The sequence below is a fragment of the Xiphophorus maculatus genome, chromosome 17, assembly GCF_002775205.1.
Source record: "Xiphophorus maculatus strain JP 163 A chromosome 17, X_maculatus-5.0-male, whole genome shotgun sequence".
Classification (NCBI taxonomy): domain Eukaryota; kingdom Metazoa; phylum Chordata; class Actinopteri; order Cyprinodontiformes; family Poeciliidae; genus Xiphophorus; species Xiphophorus maculatus.
Genome location: NC_036459.1, coordinates 1,440,441 through 1,454,356, shown reverse-complemented (window position 1 = coordinate 1,454,356; position 13,916 = coordinate 1,440,441). Strand labels below are relative to the sequence as shown.

General features: G+C 38.9%; 1 protein-coding gene across 1 annotated transcript in view; it reads right to left on the bottom strand.

The window, feature by feature from the left end:
- trhde (thyrotropin releasing hormone degrading enzyme) overlaps nt 1-13,916 on the bottom strand; it is a 150,570-nt gene that overhangs the window by 97,692 nt on the left and 38,962 nt on the right. Inside the window, exon 5 of the mRNA XM_023349784.1 lies at nt 13,290-13,416. Within this exon, the coding sequence (XP_023205552.1) occupies nt 13,290-13,416 (127 nt within the window). The remainder of the gene's footprint in view (nt 1-13,289; nt 13,417-13,916) is intronic.

Sequence of the window (13,916 nt, the reverse complement as noted above, 5' to 3'; positions counted from 1 at the left end):
CATACAACTACATGCAATAAGCTAGGTGAGCTGTAGCTTCTGTTCAACAGTTAATCCAAAATGTCACTGAACGCAGCACTGAACATAAAACAGTGATTAATAACTACGAAAAGCTGAACTCTTCAATAAAAAAGAACAAAAACAGAAAATGTGTCCAAATTTAGACATTTTGGGAGGCCAGACAGCAAAACCACAGAGACGACTTTCTATTGTTTCCATACATGAGGATTAGTTTTATCTGGCAATAAATGAAATCCAGCGAGGGAGAAATGCAGAGATGGATGGGCGTTACCATGGCAACAGATGTTGGGTCATAAAGTCAGCGAGAGGCCGGTGAACACTCACTCAGTTCTATTCAGTGTGTGTGTGGGCGTGCGTGCGTGTGTGTGTGTGTACTGTAGTTATATGCACAGGCAGAGAGGGGGGCACGTTGCAGAAAACGGCGGAGAGAGAAGTGTGTGATGACCTTGGTGTTGATGCCAGGGAGCATTTGAGTCAACAAACTGGCAACCAGCCACTTAACAAGGCAGCCAACGCACTGCACACACTGAAACACACCTGACTGCACGCCCCCCCCCCCCCCCCCCCCCCCCCCCCCCCCCACACACACACACACCGCCTACAGATCTGGATATCTCCGACTGAACTGTGAACCTCCAGAGTTGTGATTCAGCTGCCAGTTTAACCACATCAACACCTCAACTCGCTCGCTAGCAACAAGCTCCGCCCACTTTCTGAAATCAATATGTCACACTGGTGGGTCGGGTTAGCGAATGATGTTCACAAAACAAGAGGTGTACAGACCAGCAGGTAAAAATAGTCCATTAAAATCCCATCCAACAGCAGTGGAGTTACGGCTAAGACGGATTAAAGCAACGTTTAAAAGGTTTAATGGAAGTCAGCCATTTTTATCCATTTTCCTACAATGTGGGGTTTAAATCAGGAGCTTTTTGTATGAGCTTCCAGTCTCCAGAGTTCAGCTATTAGCCAGAAAGCTAATCTTAAGAAAATATGGTACCAACCGACCAATACCTTTGAAATCCTGAACAAAACGAAGGCAAATAAAGACATTTACAGTGACTTGTAGCACCAAGCTAGGCCCTCTTTCTCCTGTAGAGGAAACGTGTCGGAGACATTCCTTAGGTTGACATCAGCTGCAAACAGCTAAAACAAGCTATGTTTTCATTCAATTGTCATGAAAATTTTAAGGAAACCTTTGAAATGATGCAAAAACTGAATTAGGCATGTTTCCACCTACTGGTTTTGAGCGAATCGACCAGGCTGTGCATAGCAGAACTTCATCACATGTTGATTCTACATTTGGCTAAACTGGAGGTCAAAAAACTAGCATGTGGACTTTGCTATTTTTTCCAAGTTTCATGGCTATGATAAGGCACACCAGGCGTTCTTATTGGTTGTGCAGGAGGCTCCACTTCTGCTTTTCAAAGATGTAAATGGCTGTATAATTGCTCATCTGTTTGGAGACATTTTAATGTGAGTTATTTGAATAAGCCCTAAAACAACTCAAAGTAAGCAGAACTCTCATGAACTACAAATTATTTTGTAGTTAATGAAAAAAAAGTGGTGAACATGTTTTGTACAGGACAGACATATTCTAACCTGTTCAAGGAAACATAATAAGTCATCTATAACAAAAAACTGCTGAACTTTTCTGATCTGGAAGATCAAATCTAGCCCTGTTGATGTTCCTTCATGTTTTCTTGTGAAAAATAGTGATTACAGGTCATAAAAAGTCCCGTTTCTCTGAGTGGAGTTATGATAAAACATCTTAACACCTGATTTATTCTGAATGTTTCCACTGAAACCAGTGAAAATGCTCCGTTTGGTCTCTGATGGTTCAATGGTTACTCCGCCTCCCTGCTGAGCAGATGCTACTGAAATGTTACAAGACTTTTTTAAACCCCATGAAGCCTCATTACTGCAGAGAGAAGGATCCACCCAGACCACTGATCAATACTCTGATCGATTGGCGTTTCCTCAGGTGAACTGCTGCCTGTATTATTCACAGTGTATCTTCTGAAAATCCATCCGAACTGCTTAGCGTCTCATCCTTCTGCCTTGTTCTGGAAAATCCATCCCCTTCATTTGTTTAGTCGCTTGTCTTTGGTTCTGACAGCAGGACGAACCCGATCCGCTCCGTGTGAGGCTGTTACATAACGAGTTACTGACTCTGAAATTGCTGCTTCGTCTTTAAAAGCAGTAATTAGATCCATTTAATCACTGGATGTCCTGATGAGTCCGACTCCGTTTCATTCCTCACTGCAGAACAAAGCAGCAGAATCGTCCAGCTCTGATCTTCACAGCGTTCAGATCTTACATAAACCATGAAGCTTTCATCACAAACTCCTTTTGGTTTCAACGTTAATTAAATTAGCAGGTAAGCTGCTGTCTAACTTGGATAGTTTTACATTTTCAAAATCCAAAAAACAAAAAGTTCTCCAAACTATTTATGAGTTGAAGCATAAATGATAATAATAATAATATTGTGTAATAATGAGTGTAATACGGTTTGGACCAGAACATAAACATCCATCAGTTTATCAACCACCACTTTTCTATGGTTCTCTTTCTGGACTGCAGTCACAAAACAACTTTTATTTATTATAAATATCTATTTTTTATTGGTTTTATCTAATATTTCAACCAAAATAAATACTTTAAATGCATCAAAGTAGCTGCGGTTCTATTACAAATGTGACAAAACTTTGTCAATATTCCACCAATATTGAATAAACACAATATTGATATTTTCATTAAAGGAGAAATAAAGTCAGACGTGAATAAGTTTGTTCACGCGATAAGACATTAAAAAACATGCTGAGTCATCATCCTCCAACAACTTCCTATAGTGTTCTTTGTTGTTTCCGGCAGTAGTAACATCCTGTTGTTGATCGTTGATGATTCTTCTCATGTTTAAACAAATTCTGTTTTGTGATTCCAATTTGCACAATTTTAAGGTAAATGGAAATACAGTTTGTAATTAGTTTCACCTTTCTGAACTGAAATAAAGTTTTTAATTCTGTTTTATCTTAAGTCATATTTGGTTTGTTACAAAGCAGTTTGTCTTTTCATTTCTTCTGCTTTCTGTGGCTCTAAAGCCGGTTTATATGAAGAAATATAAAAGGTTCTCTTTAAAGAACCTTTTCTTTGCCATTAAAGAGAATTACCAGGAGTAAAATGATCATTTCATTAACTGATTAAAAGATAACGGAGCAGAAATATCTCATTATAAAGCCGTAATTAATTTCCTGTCAGATCAGGCAGATTTCAGAACATCCTCTGTGCTGCTCTTTGTTCAGCCGCACAAAACAGGAGCGAATAAAGATGTTATCGATGTTTCTTTCCCTCCAAAGTCTTTAAACAATCTCTCTCCAGGACCTCGCCACCGAGAGGTAATTTAGCGTCTGCTGCGCGGTTGGGAGGACAGGATGGATGAGCGCCGGGTCGGTTCGGGACGGCGTGTGGAAGCAGGTTGGAAGCAGTCAGGAGCCGGGGATTTATCTCCAGCGGTGACCGGGCCCATCCGGGACCTCTGAGGAAGAGTTTAACGGGATTATTCCCACCATGAGACTCCCAGTCTCAGATCCCGCGCAGATACGGAGGTGAATCGATTTCACGGCGTCGAGGAGAAAACGTCAAGTTGGGGTTAACAAGCTCACTGCTGCAGTTCAGGCGGAGCGTAGCGGAGAGGGTGGAGGCGATGCTGAGGCGGTGGGAGGAGTTTTATTATTTTATTATGTTAGAGGAAAAATCCCACTGTACAATTCAAGGTTAATTCAAACTTTTCCAGCACCAAACCTGAGATAAAAACTACATAAAACATAAACTATTAACTATAACAAAACATTTTTTACTGTTAATATCTTGTTATAGTAGCTAAATTAATATTTTATGTTCTGAAACATTTCTCTGACACCAGAGAAACTCAGAGTGTTTTGCTCCGAGAACAAAACACTAACTTAATCAGATTATAGTTAATCTTATCTAATTGTTAATTTATATAATATTTTAGTTTTCCTATGATATTACATTGTAGGTACAGTAAAATTTTATATTTTAGAGAAATTAAATAACATTTTATGTTTTAACCATGACTGGTCTGAGAATAAAACACTAATTTAACAAAAAAATAATCCCTCAATTTCAATAACTTTGTTTAAAGAAGATCTATTATACAAAAATCACTTTTTTATATTTTCATTTGGGTCTTAAATGCTTCTAAGATCTGACTGAATAATAACTGCTTTTCCTAATCTCACCATGTTTTTCCATCTAGGATTAGTTTAGTTGTAATTATTTTTTATAATTGTATTTTAGTTTCCTTGTTTTGCGAATAATATTAGCAAAATTTGTGTAGTTAGTCATTTTAACTTTGTAAAGTTTGTTTTTAGAAAGACAGATGGAAAATTTTCAGAAATGTTTATTAGTGTGCCAATCAAAACAATTTTAAATTAAAAACGACAAAATGATAAAAAAATTATCCAGCTGTTTTTGGCTTCTGGATTCTTGGTGTCTGGAAAAAAAGCCGTTTCAAAAACCTTTGGAATCAGCAGGCTTTGAACCGTTACCTAGCAACACTAGCAGAGCTCAGCCCGTTACCTAGCAACCCAAGCTGAGCTCCAGCACATTTGATCACATTTGTATAGTTGCACATCTGTTGCAGCCATTTTCACATGTGAGTTTAAACGTTACTCTGGTCGTTCAGTCAGAGCGATGCTGGAGTAGGGGATAAGATTGTTATGATGGATGGTTTGAACTTCCTCCTGTCATTTCCTCTGGGATTTGAGGTCAGAGTATTATTTGGGCTTCTGGTTGTAAGAAATATACTTGTTGCCATGGTTACACATCTTAATTGTTCGAAAGTAAAAAAGCTTAGCTGCTGCACAGTAACAGAACATTTCGGTGTTTAAGTTTGTTATTTTCATCCATTCATGCATTTTTTGTTCACCCTTTGTCCCTAATGGGGTCAGGAGGGTTGCCGGTGCCGATCCCCAGCTACGTTCCGGACGAGAGGAGGGGTCACCCTGGACAGGTCGCCAGGGTGTCGCAGGGCAACACAGAGACAGACTGGACAAACAACCATCCACACAGGGAGAATTTAGAGAGACCAATTAACCTGACAGTCATGTTTTTGGAAGCCGGAGAACCCGGAGAGAACCCACGCATTCACAGGGAGAACATGCAGACTCCATGCAGAAAGACCCCGGCCGGGAATCGAACCCAGGGCCTTCTTGCTGCAAGGCAACAGTGCTACCAACTGCGCCACTGTGCAGCCCCTGTTATTTTCATTTAAAGTGTAATATTTCTCAGCTTTGGTCAGGAATTGTTTCCTTACATTTCTCAGGAGATCCAACTGATAAATTCAACATGTTTTCTGGATCTCAAGTGGGATTTTAAGAGCTTTTTAAAAGCATTTTGATGTTTAACAGCATAAAAACCTCCAGAGTTATTCCTGCCTCCGCAGCTCCAAGCAGCAGCAAACTTTTTCAAGTTTCTTTGTTCTGGGAAAGACGGCCGTCATTGTTTTATGGAATATTTATGGCCGGAGCGTCTGCGGATCGCCTCGGATGGCGGCGGCAGCCGGCCGACAGCTGAGTGGCCTGCAGCTCCGTGAGCATCCGTTTTTCATGAGCTGGCGCTTCGCTTTGGTCCATCTGCTGCTGCGCTCACCCCGGAGCCTCGGCTGGAGAGAGAGAGAGCAACGGCCAGGGCGGGAAAAAAAGATGCAAGGAAGAGATGAAAAGATGCAGGAGTCAGGGAGAGGGAGAGTGTCTGTTTGAGAGAGCGCTGCGCCGCGGGCGCTGCTGCCCGCACGTCTCTGTGGAGCCCAGATGGAGCCAGAACTCCACAGAACACATTAGTCCACTTGGAGGGTTCCCACACACACTGAGAGGAATTCACCTGAGCCTGCCGCCGCAAGATTTCCACCCAGCTGGACGAGTCCAACGACTTCCTACGGAGGCCCAGAGAGGCCACTTAGCGCTCCGAATGAAGAGAGAGACCGAGACGGAACTGGACTCTGTCCAAGTTCTGGTTCAGAGACGGAGAGAAAGTGGAGCAGCAGAACTCCGAGACCCAAAAGGATTTCTGCTACACTCAACAGACTTGGTTCCTGTGTTTGGACTTTTGGCTTCACATCTGATGCTAAAGGTTCTGTTCAGTCCGCTTCAATCCAACTCCAGTCCGTTTGCCCAGAAAGTCCAGTTCGTTCTGGGAGGTGTGGACGCTAATCAAACTCTGGTCCTCCAAACCTCCGTCTGGGTTCAGTTGAAGTGAACTCTGGTGCGGTTTGAATGAATATGTGAACGCCAAGCAGACTGGAGCAGGAAGTGGACTATAGTGCAGAGCATTCTGGGTAAATGTAAGCAGAACAAAAGTGCTAGCTTAGCTGTAAAGGGAGAAATGGCTCATAGTTTTTTACCAAAGACTAAAGAGAAATCTTCCAACCACTAAAATCTGACAAGACTCCATTTTTGTTCACGTTTCATGAAGAAGGAAGTTGCTCTCAGTGTCTTCAGAGGTTTTTGTGTCATTTCCTTCAGTGGTTCTTGGTGCAGCGCCCCCACAGGCCAGGAGGGGAACAGGTTGCTCACAGGGTTTGGTTGGTTTGACTCAGAGCAGCGAGAAAGAACCACATCTGTCCAGAATAAGTTGTTCAAACATTTCAGTCATTAATGTTAATATTTAAAACGCTAACTGAGGCTTGTAGAATCTGAAACACCTCAACGCTGCTGACGGCGTTCCACAGAGATCCACCTTTACACCACTCCTGTTTTCATGGATGTCCTCAAAAGATGTCAATCGTTTTGTTTCCATCCAATTGATAAATAAATTTTGAGTGAACTTTTAAAATGTCGCAAAAAAGAACATGCAAACTGGGAGCATTAAACTTCAGTGGTTTGGAGCGAAGCAACCAGGCTACACAGACAGTGATTTCACCAGACGTTGATTCTACGTTACAGCCGGAAAGAACAAGATGTGGAGATTCACTTACAGAGTCTTGACTTTGTAAATGTCAAGTTTGGTGCCAATTTTGTGCCTCACCAGTTTGCCTTACCAACTTTCCCAGCAAACAAACGGGAGAGTGTGCTACATCAGAACTTAATTGTGAAATTTAACAAACCTTTTCGGAAAAGTCAATAAAAAAACACCTCAAAGTGAGCATAAAAACTTCTTTGCGAAATTGAAGACATTATTTCAGATTTCACTTTTTCTAATGTGATAAATTAAAACATTTTACTCAAAAGTCTCCATGATTACTTTGGGATTCTGACTCATTCAGTTATTTTATCTGTTCTGTGTTTCAAATCATCTGCAGAATCATTTCTGCTTAATTTAAGGTTTCCATCCTCATTTGATCAGTCATCCATCACTCAGTCCTGATCTGTCAGATATTTAACAGTGATAACAGGAAGTCTTATTGTGGAGGAGTGCAGGTGATGTTTGGGGAAGCGGCTCGCTCCGTGCTGAACGCTCCGAACGCCACGAGCCGCCCGCAGGATTTCCTGCAGTTAGACCCGTTTCGCTCAGCTGAGGTTGGTGGGTTTAACTCTGCTTCACCCTCAGCAGACAGAAAATAACTCAACTTACAAGATCCCAGTAAAACGTTTAACGGGACGGATCCATGATTTCATGTTTAAATTCTGACCCAGAAATCTGAATGTTGCAGCAGATCAACCTTTTTTTTAAATTTCTTTGAAAAACTGTCAGTTTTGCAACCAAGCGGGACGTTTTCATGTTGCCGTAGTTACTTAGAAAAAGTAATAAATAGTTCTTATTGTTACTTTTATCACAAGAGAACAAAATATTGTGACAAAACTTTAAGTCCATATTGCTCTCTGATAATCAGAACAACCAAACAGTTTTAGCAACTAAATGCCTGTTTTCTAATCCAGCTCAGATTATATTGGAGATTCATAACATAAATGTTATAAAGTGAGATTAAAGGAAGTAAAGTTTGAGCCAGACTTTGCTCCATTCCTGCTTTAAGTCGTTCTAGTGTGTGTGTGTGTGTGTGTGTTTGCAGAGCAGCTTCCCCTCTCTGTCCCTTTAAATTCGTAGCTCAGCTCATCATTTCTGCCTGCCGTTCTCAGGGGAGCTCGATGCCCTGCATGACAACAGATGGAGCCCTGAGGCTGTGGGACCGCACACGGATACAAAGAGGGGCGGGGGAAGCTGGGCTAAAAACTGATGTCAACATCAGTACAACGCCACGGAGAAAAGCCAGGAATAAAAACAAGATGGACTGGATGAACACAATCCACAGCAGAAGACTGAACTCATCCAACAATCCTACACTGTTGGGTTAAACAACAACTGACTGAATTTAAAGTCGACTTATTATGCTTAAGATAGATTTATGGTCTATTCATTTCATTTTTTACACAAAACCAATATTAGATAATCAGACTTAGTCTGGTCCTGTCAGAATGAGCTGTTTTAAGGCCTCTGTCACTTTAAATCCAACTAAGCTGCTGCTTGTCAACTCAGAATTGCAATTCTACAGCCGTACATTCTAGAAAAGCAGACGTGGAGCCTCCTGCGCAACCAACAAGAATTCAGTAAGCGGTTTCTGGACTGCAAGTCAACAACACTTACAGCAGTAAAACCAGCTGACCAAACGTGCTGGAGCTTAACTTGGGTTGCTAGGTAACGGTGCGATGTGACTTAATCAGAAAAGTTTGAAACAGCTCATTTTCCAAAACCAATAAACATTAAATTTTGGAGTTTGATTTTAGAAGCAGTAGAAAACCAAATGGAATTACAAAAATGTGCAAAATGTAAATTTTGAAGAAAAAAAAGGTAATCTTTGATCCTTTTGTTTTCCTTTAGGCTAAAGTCTTTAGCAGTCTGGAAGTTCTTAATAAAGGATCCAAAACAATCAGGATCAAGGCCTTTAAACACTTTGATATTTACACAATAATTATAAAACAATTTCTCATTCAGAATCTAAACAAATATCTTTAAGAACTGCGTTTCATTTTGTATTAAGTTCTGGTTTCCTTTCTGCGGTCCAACAACAGGAACAGATGGAGAAGTGGAATGCAGCCTTTTGTTTCTGCTCTGAAATAAGCTAATAAGCTAATAAGCTAACCTGCTGCATGACAGCGTTAAGTGGAAAAATTAAAGCTCATTTCATCTATCTGGCAAAATGATGCTAGTAATTATGTTAATGACACCAAAATATTTCTACAAGTTCATCTGTTCAACAGACAGCAACAGCTTGTGTTGTCTGGGTAACTGATTGTGTCGTCAGGTCAGCAAAAAGCCGAGCTGCCGAATGCTTCTGGACATTTGGTGAGAATTTGGTAGAGCAGAAAATGCTCATTTTGGTTTTATGGCAACCTTATGCTAACGTGGAGAAATGCTAACATTTAAGCTGTAATGTTTGGGGCCTTTATACTAAAATCCATCATGCTGAAGCTAGTGCTAACAGCACAAATGCTAATAGCTTTAACCCTAACAGCATTAACATTAAGTGTAGTTACGCTCCAATAGTTCCAGTGCCTTTAATGCTAATGCTAAAGGTCCCAATGCTGAGTTACCACTCAGTTTAAATACTATGAGCATAAATATCTAGTCCCACAGTCAGTGGGTTAAAGGAAATCTTCTCAGCTTTCTTGACCAGTCGGTGAAAAGGTTTTGACCTTTCCGTGACCTGATCTGCAGCACATCATCTCAGTTTGGTTCAACCTGTTAATGCAGCTAATATCAGAGCAAAGGTCAAGAGAGGAAAATTAAATGTCAGACCTATTCCAGGCTCGCACCAACAAACAGGAAGTCGGACTGAAAGAGAATTCCTAATGTGACGAATGAATGTGGACAGGGACAAAGTGTCTGACTTATCCAATATGGAGGCGCAGTGATCACGCTAGCTAGCTCGTCTGGGTGTGGAGATGAAACGAGGAAACGCTCCACTTTAACACAGCTAATTGGCTCTGGCAGCACAGGAGCGTAAAACACAAACAAACAGGAAAACAAAGCAAGGACAGGAAATTTAAAGAGATGGATTCTGACTGTTTGGATTTGATTTATTAACTCAGACAGGAGAGAGGAGGCTGTAAACATACGTCGCATCTCACATGAGAAAACGCTACGAGTTTAAAAACCCAAACAGCTGCTGAATGCATCTGATTAGTGTTCCCATGACAACATAAAACCAACTTTCTCCTTTTAAAGTTTTGTGTTGATTAATCGTCCTTTTAAAGTTTCTCAGCAGCAGCACTTTTATGACTCAGATGCTATTCTCATTGGAAATGCTGTTTGAATTCCTCTGAATGTGCTAAAATATCTTATCCTTCAGATTTAAACCTGAAACATTGAATGTAAAACCATAAACAATAATTTTATCTACAAAGAGACTATTACACTCTCAGGATGCAATTGGAAAGGATTAAAATACATATTTTTATTTTAAACTACTTGTTTCCTAAAGCAGGCTTCTGATTGGCTAAGAGGTCCTTGTGACGACTCCTTTCCTACGGGCCAGAGTTAGAACAGTTTTAGTTTTTTTTTTTATTATAGTTTAGTTTTAATTAGTTTCTAGAGTGTGTTTGCTAGTTTTATTATATTCATATTAAATATTGTTGTTTTTTTGTTCAGTTCGTATTAGTTACAGTAGTAGTTTTAGTTTTTTATGCTTTGGTTAATTTCTAGGTGCAGAATTCAATTATGTAAACATTGACTGAGTGATGAAGACTCAACAGAAGATACTATTTTAAAAATATATTCAATTATTGTAAAACAACCAAATGACTCTGGTGTTTTCTCACAATTTTTGCTGTGGCCATTTTGCGGATTAGCATGAATTTATTGACGTGAAACCTTTAATCAGTTCAGGTAATATTGAACTTTTTTTCTCTTGCATATCTTTGTTTTTATCTTCTTTAGTTTATTTTTTACAAAATAGATTTCATCATAATTACTAATAAACATCTAAAACATCAAATAAAATTGTTGTTCAAAGATTATTACTGATTTTTTTTTTACTAATTGTTTAATAATTATGTTTGTGGATAAAGATTAATGAGGCTCTTCAGCTGCTAGAGACCGTCTGATTTTATCCGCTATTTTTTACTGATATTTCATAAATGGGTAATAAAATGTGTAACCCGTCACAGAAATAAAGCAAAGTGGCTTTATAATGCCTTGTTTCTTTAGCTGATTATGAGCGGTTCCTCTGAAACAGAAAAAGTGCATCACTGTGAGCTGAAAAGACTTTGACCTCATTGTAGATTTACTTCCCGTGTAGCCCTTTTATATCTATTAAAATTAATGGCCTATATTTTTTTATGTCGACTTCAGCTGAAGGTTTTTCTTTCTTTTTTTCCCTTTTTTTTTAACAGAACCAACATTGAACCGAGTCGTTTTCTTCTGGAGTGTAAATGTTTAATGGAGCCGGTACTGCATGAGTCCAAATACAGAACGTTAGAAATAAATCTGGTGGAAGCCCAAGGCCACAAGCCACAGAGAAAACAGGAAACCTTTCTGGTTTTTACTCTGTTTAGTTCAGATTTAGCAGCCAGTGTCAGGGGCGGAGCCAAAAGGGGGCCAGGTGGTGCCACCGGCCCACTAATGGTCAATACTAACGAAAATATTTCATCTGGAAACTGTTAATCACTTTAAATTACATGAAAACAGTTGTTTTAAAGAAGGTAAGTTATTCTAGGGTAAGCAAAAAATATGATAAAATTAATAGTTTATATAAATATGTGTCTAAATAAAACTGAATATAACTGTTTATTTAACTCTGCATCAAAATCAAATCCATAATATATTAAATTGATAATATCATTAATTGATTATTGAAATAATTGTCAACTAATTAGTAATCGATGAATCATTAACTGGAAAATACATAAAAAAGCCAATATGCTGAAAGGAAAACATATTCAGAGCAGTAATTAAGCCAAAACTGTACAAAAAGTAAAAACTTGCTGAAATTAAGAAAAAAACAAAACATGTGGTCTGTAAAAATCAATTAACAACGTTTGCATTAAATTATTAATCGAATAATCCACTATACTGATGTTAAGTCAAGCAATAAAAAAGTAAAACTTTCTTATTTAAAAAAATTATTTCAATCATATATATCAAGGTATACGCCAATTTCTTAATCCAATAAATCAGAATAATGGATAAAATAAACTATTACTAACATAATCATTGATCACTATGATAGCCAATGTTATATTCCAAGTATTTTTCTGTTTAAAAAAAGATTAAATTACACCCAGACTAAAATAAGGCTCAACTTTAGTGCTGACTGAATAAAACTAAAACTAATTTAAGCAGAGAAAAGAAAACAAGCTTCGGTTGGGGCTGGTGTTCATCTGAATGACAGTCACGCCTCCGAATGTAAATCAAAATGACCAAAACATGAACTACGCTCCTTCAGCCCTGTGCACTGCACAGAAAACAACGACATCATTTTTCAGAGTCGCTCCAATGACGGATGTTATTTCAACCCGGACACTCAGAAAAACTTCTCTGGTTCAAACAGGAAAGTTTTAGCTTTACAGGAAGCAGAAATTCAGTTTTTACTGAGATAATACAATAAATATAGTAAAAATAACCTCAGCAATTCAGTTCAAAACTTTAATATTCAACATGATCTGTTGATGAAATTTAAAACGACACTCAGTAGGTTTTTAATTAGCAGAATTAAAAACAGATTTTTTTTAAAGTTAACAGAGAATTAGAGAATTTCCAGATTTAAATGTAGAAAAATTAAACTGCAATATAAAGAATACTTAAAGATGAAGAACAGTAGCAGCTCATTCAATAACCAACCAGGCTTTTAAAATTCAGAAGCTGAAATTTGTTTTCAAAGATTTTTATACCAATAATTAATTGTCAGAAAATCAATTATTTGTCTGAATAATTGATAACTGAAATAATCATTAAATGTAGTCCTAATATATATTTTTTTATTTAGCAGGTAAAAATAAAAACCATAGTATTCTGTGATTATAATAAAAAATAAAATATTAGAAGTTTAGTTTATATTTTCAGCATCAAAAGGTTTGGATATTCCTGTTGTAAATTAAGTTAGGAGGAGCTAGAAATCCTCTGAAGCTGAAGAAAACAAAAACTGACTGTCTGACCTTTGACACAGAGGGCAAAAGGTTAACATCCCAAACCGGATCAGAGATAACAGAACTCTAGCAGAATGAAGACAAACCGAACATCTCCTGAACAAGGCCACAAGAATCAGACACAAAGTTCACAGCTGAACAGAACCAGAACCAGGACATCCGCAGCCTTACCTAGCTTCGGCAGGGAGTACTGCACTTTGAAGTAGTCCTCATAAAATCCCAGCAGCCTCTTGGTGATGTGCAGAGCGTAGTCGCCCGCGCCGCTGGAGACGGCGTCCGGCCGGGCGTACAGACGGATCTGAGGACGGACAGAGAGACGAGTGAGACGGATCTGAGGACGGACAGAGAGATGAGTGAGACGGATCTGAGGACGGACAGAGAGATGAGTGAGACGGATCTGAGGACGGACACACGAGCAGGAAATTGGAATTAGAGCCTCTTCGTATCCAAAGCCGAGTCGTTAAAGTCCGAGTCAAACAGGAAATGAAACCCGGCTGAGACAGTTGGAATAAAACTGGATTTACAGCAGCAGGAAAAAGTTTTAAAGGTTTAAATCCCAAAAAACACAGAACTAATTAGATCAATTACCAAACCTGCCTGGTCACATGATGCTCCACTGATGACCCAGTTTATGAAAAGCTCCTGAGTGACATCATCGGATGTCACGATAATATTCAGCTGGACGATAAATCGTCTCAGAAGTTATTACAATAAACGATAATATTGTTTTGAAAACATTTTAATAAACATTTAATACTGAAACTGGAAGACATTTTAAATATCTAAAGTAAATGAACA